General features: G+C 44.8%; 1 protein-coding gene and 1 long non-coding RNA gene across 6 annotated transcripts in view; one reads left to right on the forward strand and one right to left on the reverse strand.

The window, feature by feature from the left end:
- The window catches only part of LOC150043023 (uncharacterized), a 113,007-nt gene extending 108,996 nt beyond the window's left edge, over positions 1–4,011 (forward strand). For all 5 annotated transcript variants that reach the window (XR_016533477.1, XR_016533479.1, XR_016533480.1 and 2 more), the window contains 3 exons: positions 129–330; positions 1,261–1,324; positions 3,948–4,011. This is a non-coding gene — a long non-coding RNA (uncharacterized LOC150043023). The remainder of the gene's footprint in view (positions 1–128; positions 331–1,260; positions 1,325–3,947) is intronic.
- Clstn2 (calsyntenin 2) overlaps positions 1–16,552 on the reverse strand; it is a 337,443-nt gene that overhangs the window by 7,259 nt on the left and 313,632 nt on the right. The window contains exons 9-10 of the mRNA XM_090323491.1: positions 9,725–9,887; positions 4,184–4,350 (exon numbers count right to left, since the gene is read on the reverse strand). Of these exons, the coding sequence (XP_090179617.1) occupies positions 4,184–4,350; positions 9,725–9,887 (330 nt within the window). The remainder of the gene's footprint in view (positions 1–4,183; positions 4,351–9,724; positions 9,888–16,552) is intronic.

Below are 16,552 nucleotides of genomic sequence, written 5' to 3' on the forward strand. Positions count from 1 at the left end.
TGGAACTGGTGTCACCCTAGGGGCAGGAGATGGTGGCATGCTGTGCCCACAGTGAGCAAGAGAATGAATGGTACATAGATGCAAAATGGCACCTCTCCCAGAGGCTCAGCTGCTTTCTCCATCCCCAGGGCTGCCACAGGATCCTGCCCACAGCCCTGGCTGCCTGGTTCTGGCCATGGCTCTCTGGGCCTCTTTCCAATTCCCCTAAACATCTGCCAGCTCCCTTTGCCTGGGACAGCTGAGAAATATCCCTGTCACAAGAGGACCCATGATTTGTTGAAGAACTGTTACGTTTGCTGCAAGGATATATCCTGACCATCTCACAGGAAGGTAACCCTAAATCTAGTTTATACTCCAGATATTAGGAGAAAAGGAATTCAGATATGGAGAAGCTAGCATTGGTATTTGAACCTAGGACTTTCCTGTTCCAGTTTTTTTCTCCTTTTCCACACTGGAAAAATGAGGATGGCAGGCACTGGGCTATTAAAACCAGAACAGAACATTCTTCATTGCATAGTACAGAGATGAGAGTCCAGCCGTCACAAGCATGTAAGAGACCTCAGCCACGCTGGAGAGACAGCCAGAATGTGCATGTGAGGCAAAGAGCACGGATTTATCTTGGGCAAACCCCTGAGTCCCAGTCCCCTTATTTTTGAAATGAGGTCATAATATTTAATTTGTTTTGAGGAAGAGATAATGAACATAAAACCGCCCTCCGTGGGTGCTCTGTAAATTGTGTCTTATTAATTTCTCACACGGTGGTGGCTCTGGTTCTGGCTTGCTGTGCCCTAGGGCGGAGGCTTGGCTGTAGTGACTTGGGTATGAATGAGTGGAAAGCCAGAGTAGCACCCTGCACAGTCTTACGTCACTTCTTTTTACCACATTCTCTTTCTATAGGCTATGCCTAAATAGCTTTGGTTCTCAATAGCCATGCAGTTTTAGAGTTTAAGTACAGCCTGTCAGGCTCATTTGCTCTGTGGTAGCTTAACTCTGCGACTGTGGCCCTGTGGGATAGTTCAGAGCTGAGCAGATATGCTCAGAGGCCAGCGGCAAGCCAGTACTGGAAAAGAAGCCTGGAGACTAGATCACTGCCGGCCTGTGTGGCCCAAACCCCTAAGGAGGACAGAGCAGCACACACACAGAGTAGTTTTTCATGTATGCCTCTTACAATGACAAGTGTTACTTGCTAAGGTTGCACAGATGATTTTGCCTTACCAGGCCTCTAAACTCCTTCCATTTTCCCTTTTGACCTCCCTCCAGAATGACTGCTTCAAACCCACGTGGCCAACATCATGCTCACCACCTTGAGCCTCCAATTCCTGATGTGAGCAGCAGGAATGCTTATGGTACCTTTGTCAAGGGGAGACCCTGTAAGACCCTCAGGAAAGGACAGTGCCCACTGTCCTTGGAGCAGAAATCAAGCTGGCTACCAATGTCCATCTGGCCACAGAGTTCCCTGGAGACAGGAAGCTGGGAACACTTTTGTATCCTAGGGCCTAACCCGGAGCTAAATATATTACATACACATATAGTACATTATTATATCAAATATAAAAGACATCAAGTATCAAATATATGTATTATATATTAGCTATAACAAGGTCTATATAGGTCTAATATATTAGGTATACAATATGTAAGGTATTATATGTCTAATATGTAATACTTTCTATATTATATATCTAATATGTTTAATACATCAAATACAGTATATTACATGGATAGCCATGTAATATAAGGTTTCACATATATGACTATGTAATATATATGCATACTCTATTATGTATTACATATATAGTACATAAAATATTAGATGCACAATACATAAGATATTACATGTCTAATAGATTATATATTTTATATCTCACATGAGACATGTAATTTTGTATTCTGTATATCTAATACATAATTACATATTATGACATGGGATAATATGCCATGTGTTAGATGTGCAATACAGAAGTTATTACATAGACAATATAAATATTACTCCTGTAATATATAGTATACTAGATATACAGAAGTTTTTACATGGGCAATAAGTCATGTATTACATGTATAATATGGAAGATATTACATGGGCTATAAATAACAGCTGTGTAATACATGACATACTTATATGGGCAATAAGTCATGTATCACATGGGCAATACAGAAGATATTGCATAGGCTAAACATCAGCATGGCATACTACATGGGCAATAAACTATTACATGTGTGATAAAGAAGTTATTGCATGGGCAATAAACTATTACATGTGTGATAAAGAAGTTATTGCATGGGCAATAAACTATTACATGTGTGATAAAGAAGTTATTGCATGGGTAAATAAGTTGTGCATCATATGTGTAATACAGAAATTATTACATGGGCTGAATATCAGCTATGTAGTACATATACATAGGCAATATGTTGTGTATCACATGTGTACTAACAGAAGTTATTACATGAGTGATAAGCCATGTATTGCATGCATGGTACAGAAATTATTGCATGTGTAATAGATGATATATTATATGTGTAATACAGAATATATTACATGACAATATAAATATTACCTTGTAATAATACATGTATATAATGTACTAGATATTCAATACAGAATATATATGGGTAATAAATCATGTAATATACCATGTATCACATGGGCAATACAGAAGATATTGCATAGGCTAAACATCAGCATGGCATACTACATGGGCAATAAACTATTACATGTGTGATAAAGAGGTTATTGCATGGGCAATAAACTATTACATGTGTGATAAAGAGGTTATTGCATGGGTAAATAAGTTGTGCATTATATGTGTAATACAGAAATTATTACATGGGCTGAATATCAGCTATGTAGTACATATACATAGGCAATATGTTGTGTATCACATGTGTACTACAGAAGTTATTACATGAGTGATAAGCCATGTATTGCATGCATGGTACAGAAATTATTGCATGTGTAATAGATGATATATGTGTAATACAGAATATATTACATGACAATATAAATATTACCTTGTAATAATACATGTATATAATGTACTAGATATTCAATACAGAATATATATGGGTAATAAATCATGTAATATACCATGTATTAAGTGTGCAATGCTGAAGGTATTACATGGGTTGGAAATACTAACTGTAATATAGAAGATATTACACAGGAAATGAATCATGCAGTAGATATGCAATATGGAAGATATTACATGGACAATATATTTCTAATAGTGCACACCTAATATATATTGTATTAGATGTGCAAAATAGAAGATATTACACATATAAATATTATCCATGTAATATCATGCATTAATTAGATGTACTATTTGTGTATTATATCATGCATTGGATTACAGTATATATTACATGTGCAGTATATCATGCATTATAGTATATCATGTATTAAAATGTTGAAGATATTACATAAATATTTATTGATATACAATGTAGAAGATATATGTATGACATGTATTAAGTGTATAATATAGACAGTATTACATGTATATAGTCTAATATTAGACATATATCAAGTGTATATTTTTATATATGCATCAAGTGTATATTTTTATAGATGTCTAATACGTATTACACATGTTAGGTATTATATATTAGATATATCACGTATTAGACAATACATTTCAGACACTATATATTAGACATATATGTTAGACATATGTATGTATAATATGTAATAGACACATATTAGACCCAATATATACCTAATTTAATAGTATTCATACATTATATATATTGATGTATTTATAGCATATATATACAATATTACATGTATGTAATATAATAAACAATGTGTGATGGAATGTTTGCTAATGTGATTACATGATTCTATACATGTTTATATGGATGCATCTATATACAGAGTCCTCATTAATGTCCCTCTTTCAAAATATATTTCTGAAATACGTTTCTGTGGCTGCTTTTGTTTTTAGGTAAACAAAGCAGAGGACAAACCTCCAGTCAGGTTAACCATGGGACTTGATCTGCAGATTTCAGGAGGTGGCAGCAGAGTCCATCCTGAAGTCGGTCACCAGTCTACCCGCCTCCCAATGGCAGCACCTTAGCAGTGGTGCCATTTCTGTGCAGGCATGCTGGCATGCTTGAGCTTTGGGCTGCCACAGTCTCATAAATCAATGTCTTTTTGGGGTGGTGCCAGCTCCTTCCTTACCTTTATTCCTTGCCCAAGGCTTTCCAAGGAATTAATATCCAGTCCTTCTTTGCAGGCCTGAAGGCAAGAAATCACCTTCTGGTTTTCCATTTTGCCAGGACGGATGGTGAGACTGGCCAGGCTGCCATGGAAGAACTGAGCAAACCGTGGTTTTGCCACTTCTCCCCCTGAAAGAAAGTACAAGTCCGAGTTGTTGGCCTCGCGTGAGTGGGTGGGAATCACCTTCTCTAAGCACCATCTGGCCAGAGTTGAGGGCACATTGACTGCATTTCCTAAAGCTGGGGGAGGAAGGCCAGTTCTGCACCGATTCTACACCTGGGGCTGCCCTTGCCGGTCTCCCTGGCTTCCAGGTCAGGCCTACCCACCGTTGGCTGGCTGCCTCCTGCAGGCAGCCTTCCCCACCAAAGTCACTGGGCATAAGCCCTTCCAGACCACACACGCAGACTTAGCTCCCCTCTGCATGACTGTCAGAGGAATCTGGATGCCAAGGCAGGGTGGGCCTGGGCCGAGTCTCAGCCTGGCTATTTCCCTGGCCAGGTCGTGAAAGCGATGCCAGCCTCAACTGGCTTGCAGGGCCTACCCCAGGTTGTTGTTTCCTGGTTCTGCTCGGCTGCCACTTCCAGAGCACTCCCTGCTCCCACTGCTGCAGTGAGAGGGCCTCGTGACTGGATCCCCTGCCTCTTTACAAGGGCCGACTCCCAACGAGCTATGCTATGGGACCCTCTGCCAATCAGCAAGCCACACTGTCCAAGCCTGAGGAGGGCCAGGAGTTCCCTGGGGGCCGTCTCAGCCCTGGGCTGGGAACCAGCTGGTCCCTGGGCACGTGGCTCCTGTATCTGGACCTTGCTCTACCTCTTGGTGACCGATGCCTTCCTCTAATCCTCTGTGGAGTTCATGATTCCTTCTGCTTTCCAATAGAAACTGCCAAGCGTTCTCCCCCACGGAATGGTTCCTGCTGAATTCCTGCATGGCTCCAAGTTTGCCCACATACCTTCATTCATTTACACCTTCTTACTCCTCACCACCCCAAGTACTCAGGCGAGGCAGACGGCAGCTCCTCGAGGCGCCTAAGCTCCCGGCCCCTATCACTCAAGGAGGCGTGCCCTGCCCTGAGCCGTGGAACCCTGTCCCCCCTCACCTGGCACTGCTGGCCAGTGGTTTATTGGTGGCCATTTTATGTCTGGTTTCCAGAGTTGGCTCCACAGTCAGCAACCAATAGCTGACGACCCGAGGCTGGCTCTCACACTGGGGTGGGGAGTTCTAGAGCCTCTCAGGTGACTCGATTGTGAGTCAAGGTTAGGAGCCACTAAGTTGTGAACTTGGCTTCTCACGGTGGGCCTTTTGTGCACTCCTTGTGCAGTCTGACTCTTGGCACGCTGACATAATTTATGAGTTCAAGTCTCTCCTGGATGGCAAGGATCACTCGTGCATTATTCACTTCAGTCAAGGCAATCCTGAGCAAGTGACAGGGGTTCTGCGTGTGTCGGGTTCATCTATTCTTCCCAACAGTCCTTGGCCTCTTGTGCCTCCGGGCGTTCTGCATCTTGCCCGCCCCGGCCTCCGGCCTGCTGTGCTGAGGGGACAGTACGCGGATGCCATGGCTTTCTCATTCTTCCCCCTCACGCCAGCTCTCTCTTGTGGCAAAGGCCAGGGTGGTGTGTGCGCTGTCTCCTCCTGGCACAGCATGTGTTCAGGATGCCGTGGTCTTTTCTGCTTCCGTTTCCACTGCTGGTTGCTGTAGGAGCACCACAGGGATCACGGGGCCGCCATGTTCCCTCCTGCACAGGGCTGCGGGGTGGGGCTGCCCGGGAGGAACAGCAGTTCCCGCACGGGCGGATACCAGTGTTGAGCAGTGCAAACAACAGCCATGTCTGAGTGCTTGCTTTCTCTTCATTTCACTCATGGTAACACTCATGGAATGCAAAGAGGAAGCCAAGTGTGTAACGGATGCCCCCACCCCCCCAAGTTCTGAAACACTGTCCACACATGGCCACGCAGACACGGAGTTATTGGTTGCAGGTGACTTGCAAAGAAAAAAGCTGCCATCCTGGCTGGGCCGGACACGGGCTCAGCAGGCATTCTGGACCCTTTCACTCTCACGTTCCAGGCCCCTTGTCTTTCTAGCACATGTTTATGTGACGTTACAGTGAGCGAAACTTACGACTCGGGGTGACCCCAACAGTGGGCTCTGGAGCCTGCGACCTAAACTCGCAGAGCTGCATTCTCCCTCATATATCATCCAGAACATGGCCTCTGTGGACTCTCCAGATGCAGGAGTGAGTCCAAGAGGCAAGACAAGGAGCCACGTAGAGACTTGAGCGCTGTCTCTCCCCTCCTGCCATATGTCTCACAGGACACTTAGACCGTGGTCAAGTTTTCTAATAACATTTTCAGAATAAAGTACCAAGGTTCCAGACACAACTCACTGCACTTGAAATCTGGCTCTGTCCACATCAAGCCTGATATACCCTGTATCGAATAGACTCTGAGGCCTACAAGCCGTATCCACAATGCTAAGCGGCGTCCCACTGTGTGTGTGTGTGTGTGTGTGTGTGTGTGTGTGTGTGTGTGTGTGTGTGTGTGTGTGTGTGTGTGTGTGTGTGTGTGTGTGTGTGTGTGTGTGTGTGTGTGTGTGTGTGTGTGTGTGTGTGTGTGTGTGTGTGTGTGTCAGATGGAGCAAGGCACCTGCATCAAAACAGCTTCAAAAAGTAGCATGTAATTCAACAAATCATCATCTGCATTTTCTAGGCCCTGCAATCGGGCAAGGAGGGAGCAGTCTCTGCTGCTGCTCTCGCAGGTGTGCGTCCGTACACATTTTCACACAGTTTCACAGTGAAACCATATTGAGAATCATGGGGTTGTTAAATGAAATCAAGCAAGTTCGGTTACTGGGTTCCTCTGGGAGGTTTGGCAAGCGGGGGCGCCTGGCCAGCCCCCGTGCCTAGCTGCAGGAGGCGCCTCACGAAGCTGTCCTCGGGGGGACGCTGTCTGAAGTGAGGAGGCAGTGCCGACATAGCAGGTGCCTCCGCTTCCGGCAGCAGAGGCCCTAGGGACACAGGGCCGGGTCACCCAGCCTTTAGTACAAAATGGGTGCTCAATCGGACCTAGCTCTGGATACACAGGCAGCATGTACTCGAGTGCCTGCACTGGCATTAGTGTCCGGCAGAAGAGTGACCTAGAAACATGCGGGGACCCTCAGGGCCAGCCATGGCACCCCCTCCCCTCCGTCCAGGGCTTCTAGGCTAGTGACCACTACAGTGGAGGCCAGTGCTGTCCCTGGCTCCTCGGATGCCCTCCCAGTTCTGTTCTGCCTTGACGCCTCGGGAAAGCCACCACAGGATTACACTTGGCCCCTGTTTGCTGGAAACCTGCCATTTTCTTCTCCTACTACCTTACTAAGCAGGGGCGGGGCTCGCAGATGTGAAGCCACCACAGGAGAGACACTAGAACTTCTTGGCACAGGCAGGAACTTTCTGAGTGCCAGTGGCTGAGCAAATCAAGCAGAGAACTGAGAAATGGGACTGCATCAAGCTAGGAACAAAGGACATAATTCAGCTAAAAAGAACCTACAGGAGGAGAAGAGATCTCTGCCAGCTGTACATCAGATAGAATATCTGCAATATACCAAGAGCTCCAGAAACCACACCCTCAAAGAAAGGACAGCCCAATTAATAAATGGGCAGAGGAGCTGAATAGAGGCTTCTCAGAAGAAGTAGTCAAAATGGCTAATAGATACGAGGATACGCTCAGCACCTCAGCCATAAAGGAAATAGAGGTCACAGCACACCTGCAGATTCCACCTCACCGGGATAGAACAGGAATGCCGCTGTCAGGAATTCAAGAGGTAGCTGATGCTGGCGGGGACGAGGGTAAAGAAGAGCCCCAGGACGCTGCTGGTGAAAGTGTGAACTTGTTCAACCAGGATGGAAGGTAGTTTGGAGGTTCCTCAAAATGCTGAAAATGATAAATTACACAGGCCTCTAGGCATTCACACACAGTGAGACCAAAGGAAGACACACTAAGGCGCGGAACAGAAGGGCACAGGGCCTCTGATCATACAGAACAGTACTTATCAAAATGAACCCCAGGAAATGGGAACACGAGGGGCTTTTATTTTTTTGGCTGTTTTTTGTTTTGTCTATATGTCTTTGGGAGTATAAAGAGAGGCACAGAAATGCAGGGACAAAGGGTAAACAAATGCAGTAGTGGTCCTCATTAGACACTGTGGAAAATAAACTCTACAACTTGTGGGTGGGGACGGGAGGGAAAAATTGGGAGAGAGGGAAGGGGTGACACCATCCAAAAGGAAATGTACGATTTGCCTGACTTTTTTTTTAGTATCTTCAAAGAATAAAAACTAAAAATAGAACTGCCTAAGACCAGGCATACTACTTGAGCATTCATCCAGAAGACTGCAAGCCCCGTCCATGTTCATGTTCACCATAGCTAAGTTATGGAAAGAGCCGAGGCTCAACGATGGATGGATGGATGGGTCAAAAAAAACTGTCATATGTATCCACCAGGGAGAACAATATCATGAGGGAATAGATGGGCCTGAAAAAAGTCATACCGAGTGAAGTAAGTCAGGCTCAGAGAGACAAACAGTACGCGTTTTCTCTCCCATGTGGAAACAAGACCTAACAGAGCGTGCACACCGATGCACGACCACGCTGGGTTTCGGTGTGCGCAGGGGCAGGTTTCCCTGAGGGTAACTGCGCTGAGTGATCGACAGTTTAAGAAAAATGAGTACCAGGAAGCTGGAACGGGTCTTGTCTGTGGAGAGAGGAAGGACAGTCACAGCACCGAAGGCACGCATGTGACAATGGCACTGGGACATTTGGAAAGATGGGTGGGGACAGGATAGATGGGGGAAGATGGAAGGGGTGACCCGAGATGCCTTGCACAGATTGACATGTTAAGTTGAAACCCTTTGTTCAACTATTTGAAGATATTAATAATAAAATTAAGATATTAATAATAAAAATCTCTACTGAGAAATGACCTCAGGCACTTCATTTACAATTAAGTAATCAAAATAACATACAACGGATGGCAAGGAAGAATTATTGCACATTGAGAAAGAAAGCCTGTAAGGCTTGGCTCAGGAGGAATCTTAGGCAGAAAGTAGGGAGCAGAGACCTCGGTAGGGGGCTGGGTTCTACTTCGGGGTGCTATGCTAAGACAAGGATGGGGCTCAGGGATGAGCTGACCCTGCCAGTGGCCTTGATAAGGCCCAGGTGACTTGGGGCAGGAAAGGAGATCCTTGGTTTCTGGCCAGCACAGCCCCTATCAGAGTCCACTGGGAATTTGCGATTTCAGAACACAGAGCGTCAGCCCCTCAGAGGCAACTCGACACACTCCACTCTCACCCGAAGCACCCGCTCCGTTACTACATGCCGTCAGCATCTGTTTATACTTAGTTTTCTAACAGCTAGAATGTTTTTTTTTTCCTTGCTAACTGCACTGCTGCTGTTCCTTTTCCTCTGCCGCATCTTCCACCGAATACAACACAGAGCAGGGAAGAGGAGGCCCGAGTGTTACCTTGCCAGCAGGCGCCCACAGTCAGCTGCATGGCTATGTGGGATGGGTGGATGGGCCAGTCGTTGGTCACCAGGTATGGCTCATACGTTGCTCCATCCATGTAGAGGGTGACCACAGGAAACTCCACGTTGATGACGTAGTAATGCCACTCTTTGTCACAAATCTAACAAAAAGGAAGAGAAGCGACATTTGCTATTGAACATGCACTTCCCACACCCAAGGGCCTTTCAGTTATAAAAGGGGAAAGAAGACATTTCTGGTCACTCAGTGGAGATGGAGGGTGACATATGTTGAGGTCACAGAAGCTCGCTGTCAGGATGACAAGCGCCACCTCGGGAATCCCATTGTCAAGAGAGGATAAGCACGAGTCAGTACTCATAGGGACTGGCTCCATGACACCCCCCCTCCCAGCCCCACCCCAACCCCCACTCAAACCAAAATACGTAGGTGCTTTCATCTTCACGTAAAATAATAATATAGATTATATACTCTCTGGTGTACCTCAGATTATCTCTAGATTACTCATAATACCACATACAATGCAAACGCAATGTAAATCACGACCAGGCTCTGCCATTTAGGGAATAATGACAAGGAAAACATCTGTTCTTGTTCAACACAGGTACGATTTCTTTCTTCAAATTATTGTAATTGTGGTCAGATGAATCCTCAGCTGCCTAGACCTGTGGGTATGGAGGGCTGACTCTCTTGATTTGGGCAGATGATTTGGGTCACATAACTATCAGCTGTCTATGCTGGACAGGTAGGGGTACAAGTTTAACTTGCTTTGAATACAGCTTCATTCTTTAGTAGCAAAACGAATTCTTTTGAGACCTCCCCCTAACCCCCCCCCCCCGATTTGGGGATAGATTGGGCTTAAAAATAAAAAAGTTGTTAAATGGAAAGTAGAAATAGAGGTAAAGACTGGAGGAAGGAAAGAGGAGCAAGACAACAAGTATGAGAAGGCAACGAATCTGCAAAGCATCTGGATATGCAAGGAGAGTGGAGGCCCCATCCCTTAGACTGCAATTTTTTTTTTTTTTGCCAGTCCTGGGCTTGAGCTCAGGGCCTGAGCACTGTCCTTGGACTTTCTCAAGGCTAGAGCTCTACCACTTGAGCCTCAGCACCACTTCTGAATTTTTCTATGTATGTGGTGCCGAGGAATCAAACCCAGATCTTGGTGCATACTAGGCAAGCACTCTACCACTAGGCCAAACTCCTGGCCTTGGACTGCATTTTAAGTAGTGGTCAAAGGGGTTTCAGTTTGCTGTTTTAAGGCTTATCAGAGAATCAGGTGTCACCTTGCAGCCCTTTCAGCTCCAGCAAAATGAATTCTGAGGGAGAGAGAACCATGACCCGTGCCCTGGCCTGGACTTGGTACAAGGAACTCTCCTCCACACAGGTCCCTCACACCCGCTGCCCCAAAACCCTGGGCTCAGGCCTAAGATAGAGATGTGGGAGCCTGAGGGAGGAGTCAGCATCCCTCATCTCCTGGGACTGAATTCTCCCAGGATCTCCCATGGAGGGAGGCCAAGTGGGCCATGGTTGGGGAAGAAGAACTGGAAACACAACAGGCAGCTGGACTGGAGAAGTGTCCCCTCCCCCGAGCCCTGAGTGCACCCTGCCTCAGGCTGCTGCCTGTCCTCCACATCATCTCTTCGTTGCCCAGAACCCCGTGGAGTCATCCTCTGGCCCTGTGGCCCCTGCTGTCTGGAGCAGGGGAGACTGATGAGTTTTGCATGAAGGTGACCCCAAGGTGAGGGCTTCAAAGCCCTCCCACAGCCCCCTCTGGGTTGGCTGTGCTGTTTCTCATGAATAGATAACACCAACAGGGATGCTAAATGATCTTCTCTCTTTCATTTTGGAATAAGAAATTATTTTCCTTCATGTTCTTTTCATAGTGTCCTGTCTCATGTCTCAGAAGATTACTCCTTTTGAAGCCCATTAGGCTGATGAATATTTTAGGGGACTTTGGAAGGTAAGTGGGAGGGGTCCTGGCAGATCAGCCCCAAGTCTTCTTACGTTCAGTGAGGAGCCCTGATGCGGTCCACACACCTATCTACACGGGAGGTCTTGGGTCAGACTTGGGCTGAGTGCAGGGCTGTGGGGGATGGATTTGTAACTGGGAAGGGGTGTCTCCAGGTTTAGCACAAAGGAAGAGTCTAGGGAAGATGGAACAGTGGGGAACTAAGTGGGGAGAGTTGAAGAAGCCTCCCAACTCAAAAAGGACCAGTGGGGTTTACAAGTGGGGTAGCTAACTATAACCCTCATCCCCAAACCAGAGATTCATCAAAGAAAGAGAACTATAGACCCATTGCTCTGATGAGTATTGATGCAACACTTCTCAACAAAATACTAGCCAACCATCTTCAACAACTCATCAAAAAAACTATACACTATGATCAAACAGAATTCATCACTGGGAGGCAAAGCTGGTTCAACATACGCAAGTCAATTAATATAATTCAACACATCAATAGGAGCAAGAACAAGAAAGAATCACATGATTGTCTCAATAGATGCGGAAAAGGCATTTGACGAGATCCAACACCCCTTTATGCTAAAAGCACTGCAGAAACTAGAAATCCATGGAACATTCCTCAGTATAATAAAAGCTGTGTATGACAAACCCTCAGCTAGTATTATGGCGAAAAGCTAAAGCCATTTCCTCTAAAATCAGGAACGAGACAAGGATGCCCACTCTCTCTACTCCTCTTTAACATAGTGTTAGAATTCCTAGCCAGAGCAATAAGACAAGAAGCAAGCATAAAGGGGATCCAAATAAGGAAAGAGGAAGTGAAACTTTACCTCTTTGCAGATGACATGATTCTGTATTTAAAGAATCCTATAGACCCCACTCCCAAGCTGCTTGAGCTGACTCAAAACGTTGGCAAGGTAGCAGGGTATAAAATTAACCCTCAAAAATCAACCACCTTCCTATATGCCAACAATGAGAAGAAAGAGGCAACAATCAGGAAAGCAACTCCTTTTTTTTTTTTTGCCAGTCCTGGGCTTGGGCTCAGGGCCTGAGCACTGTCCTTGGACTTTCTCAAGGCTAGAGCTCTACCACTTGAGCCTCAGCACATACATAGCTTTTTGCTATGTATGTGGGGTACCGAGGAATTGAACCTGGGTCTTCATGCATGCTAGGCAAGCACTCTACCACTAGGCCAAACTCCCAGTCCCCCAGGAAAGCAACTCCTTTTGCAATAGCTTCAAAGAAAATAAAGTACCTAGGAATTAACTAAGATTGTAAAGGACCTTTTTGATGAAAACTTTAAAACCCTGAAAAAGAAAATTAAAGCAGAACTGAGGAAATGGAAAAACCTCCCATGCTCCTGGATTGGAAGAATTAACATCGTGAAAATGGCAATCTTGCCAAGGGCTATCTACAAATTCAACACAATACCCATCAATATCCCAATGTCATTCTTTAAAGAAATAGAAAAGGCAATCCAAAATTTCATATGGAATAATAAAAGACCCCGTATAGCAAAAACACTTCTTAGCAGAAAGAACAGCGCAGGAGGAATTTCAATACCAAACTTTAGACTCTATTACAGAGCTATAATTATCAAAACAGCTTGGTACTGGCACAAGAACAGGCCTGAAGACCAATGGAATAGAACTGAGGACCCAGATATTAAACCACAGACCTATGGCCACCTAATCTTTGACAAGGGAGCCAAAAAAATAGAATGGAAGAAAGACAGCCTCTTCAACAAGTTGTGCTGGCAGAACTGGTTAAGCACCTGCAGAAAACTAAAGTTGGATTCCTCTTTGTCACCCTGCACTAGAATTAACTCCAAATGGATCAAAGACCTCGAAGTAAAAGCCGACACACTGAAAACTTTACAAGAAGGAATAGGAGATACACTAGGCCACCTTGGCACAGGTTGAATCTTTCTTAATAAGGACCAAGAATCACAACAAATCAGAGAAATGCTGGATAAGTGGGACTGCATTAAACTGCAGAGCTTTTGTATGGCAAAGGACATAACTAGTAAATTACTTAGAAAGCCTACAGAGTGGGAGAAGATCTTCTCTAACCATACAATGGACAAAGGCCTCATATCTAAAATATATCAACAGCTCAAAAAATTGAATCACTCAAAAACTAATCTCCAAAGAAACATCTATCCCATTAAAAGATGGGCCAAAGACTTAAAGAGAGTCTTCTCTGAAGAAGAAATAAGAATGGCCTATAGACACATGAAGAAATGCTCGACATCTCTGGTCATAAAAGAAATGCAAATCAAAACAACTCTAAGATTCCACCTCACTCCAGTTAGAATGGCCAGAATCAAGAAATCTAATAACAGATGCTGGAGGGGATGTGGCCAGGAGGGATCACTACTACACTGTTGGTGAGAGTGCAAACTTGTTCAACCACTATGGAAAGCAGTGTGGCAGTTCCTCAAAAGACTAAACATAGAACTCCCCAATGACCCAGCAATTCTACTACGTGGCATTTACCCGATCGTCCAGAAACAAGGACATATTAATCCACTAGCACAATGATGTTCATTGCAGCACTATTTACCATAGCAAAGATATGGAACCAACCCAGATGTCCCTCAGTTAATGAGTGGATCAACAAAATGTGGTATTTATACACAATGGAATTCTATGCTGCTGTCAGAAAGAACGGCATCGACCCATTTGTAAGGAAATGGAAAGACTTAGAAAAAATCATATTAAGTGATGTAAGCCAGACTCAAAGGAACATAGGCTCAATGGTTTCCGTTATTTGTCACAATCAGTAGAAACCTTGGGTTCTCCTAGCAGAGATTTATAATAAAACAAAATCTAGATACATAAGGCCATATAGGATGACGCTAAAGGAAAGGACCTCCAGGATATAGAAACAAAAGCCATATAATGCGTGACTGTTGTCCTTAATGTACTATGTTATCTCTCATCTCTTTTGCTGTCCCTTAGTTATCTCATATTGGTATAGTATTTTCCCTTGTTATCTGATATATTGTATATATGCGTATTTGGTTATTGAAATCGAATAGGAAAGGGGGGAAAACAAGATGAGGGGAGGGGGGAGGGGGAAGGAAATGGGCCCATGACATGAGAAAGGGTATCAATGTATGTGTAGTAATGCACCTTCTATCTGGTGAATATAATGTAACCCTTCTACTAATTACAATAAAAAATATATGGAAAAAAGTGGGGTAGCCAGGCAGAAGCAGCAATGTGGATCAGGGTCCACACATACATATCTGGTAGCCTCTGACAAGATCTGGGGTAGGGGGACAGGGGAGATGGAATGGAATACTGTGTCAAATGTTGGTGTTTTTTTAGGCTCTTAATATATGTCATTTTTTTTGTCGGTCATGGGACTTGAACTCTAGGCCTGGGCGCTGTCCTTGAGCTCTTCAGCTCAAGGCTACCACCCTACCCCTTGGCCTGGGCATTGTCCCTGAGCTCTTCAGTTCAAGGCTACCACCCTAACCCTGGAACCCGCCACTTTTTTTTTTCTGCTGATTAACTGGAGATTTTCTGGAGATTTTCTTAATTGGAGATAAAGAGTCTCACAACCTTTGTGCCTGGGCTGGCTTTGAACTGTGATCCTCAGTCCTCAGCCTCCTGAGTAGCTAGGATGACAGGTGTGAGCTACCACGCCCGGGTATCAGTTGCTTTTCTGCAAAACACTGTACCTATTTATGCTTCTACCCACACAATATGAGTATATTCATGCAACACACCCTCGACACTGTATTTTTTAAAAGGAATAAATAAAATCCTAGAAATTTGAAAAGAGTATCATCTATCATCTTAATTTAGGCTACGAAAATGGTTATGACTTAAATTTTCCAATATCAAAAGGCAGAGGGGGGAGATAGTATTCTCTGAGGCACGGCCTAAGCTAAGACAGAGAGGCTGGGATAACTGCTCTGAAGAGCTCCTAATTCAACATTCAAACAGTGTTCTAATTCACATTACACTTAGGCCTGGGCATCCTATGTCCACAGCTAAAGGAAACACCTAATTAGGGTTCCATAAGTGTGAATCTGTGGTCAGGAGGAGACCCCCAACGACCCTCGCTAAGACCTGAAGGGTCAAGTGATAACTGACAAATGATCCCAACCAGAAGTAAATGTGTTCAGGCATAGCTCAACCAGAACAGAAGGAAATGTGGCAAAGTGACCTTTCCCGGAGGGGGAAAAGAATTTTAATTCCCAACTGCTTGTAAATCATGGGTAAATCCGGCTGGCACCAAGCATGTCCTTTGTTATTTCCTGAGCCAATGCCCAGGGCTTCACCTAGACCAGAGATAATCTCTCATACTGGCTCCATGTTAGGTGGCTGGGGCTGAGACAGATGGTGGAGGAGGGGAATGAGGTCAATGTCAAAGGAAGTCATAGCTAGGAGCAGGCTGGTATTCCCTGGGGTCCAGGAAAGCTATTCATGAGACCAGAAGCCCAGATCAAAGGTTCTCTATGTAGCTGCTGATAGTTTGGGTCTAATATCATAAAGATGAGCACACTGAAATTTGATTTCCCCAGTACACCAGGCATGCCTGAAAGTTACTGTGGGATAGGGCATGTCAATTACTGAAGCCACAAGAGACGCCAAATCTTATGAGGCATGCCGTTTGTCTTCCAGATGTTCAATTTTGTGGAAAGGGAGGGTGTGCAACAAGCTCACAAATCGTTCCAAAGTAAAGGGAACTGAAATACAAGTCACAGGTCAGGTGCAGAGTACTGTGAGGTCCCTGCAAATGCAGATGAAAGAGTAAAATGTAGGGTACCTACTGGAGGGCTGTTGAGATTTCCTTAGGTGTTGAGGGGTGATGGCACACAGCTGCAATCCCAG

Source organism: Megascapheus bottae, chromosome 32, assembly GCF_031878675.1.
Source record: "Megascapheus bottae isolate mThoBot1 chromosome 32, mThoBot2.hap1, whole genome shotgun sequence".
NCBI lineage: Eukaryota > Metazoa > Chordata > Mammalia > Rodentia > Geomyidae > Megascapheus > Megascapheus bottae.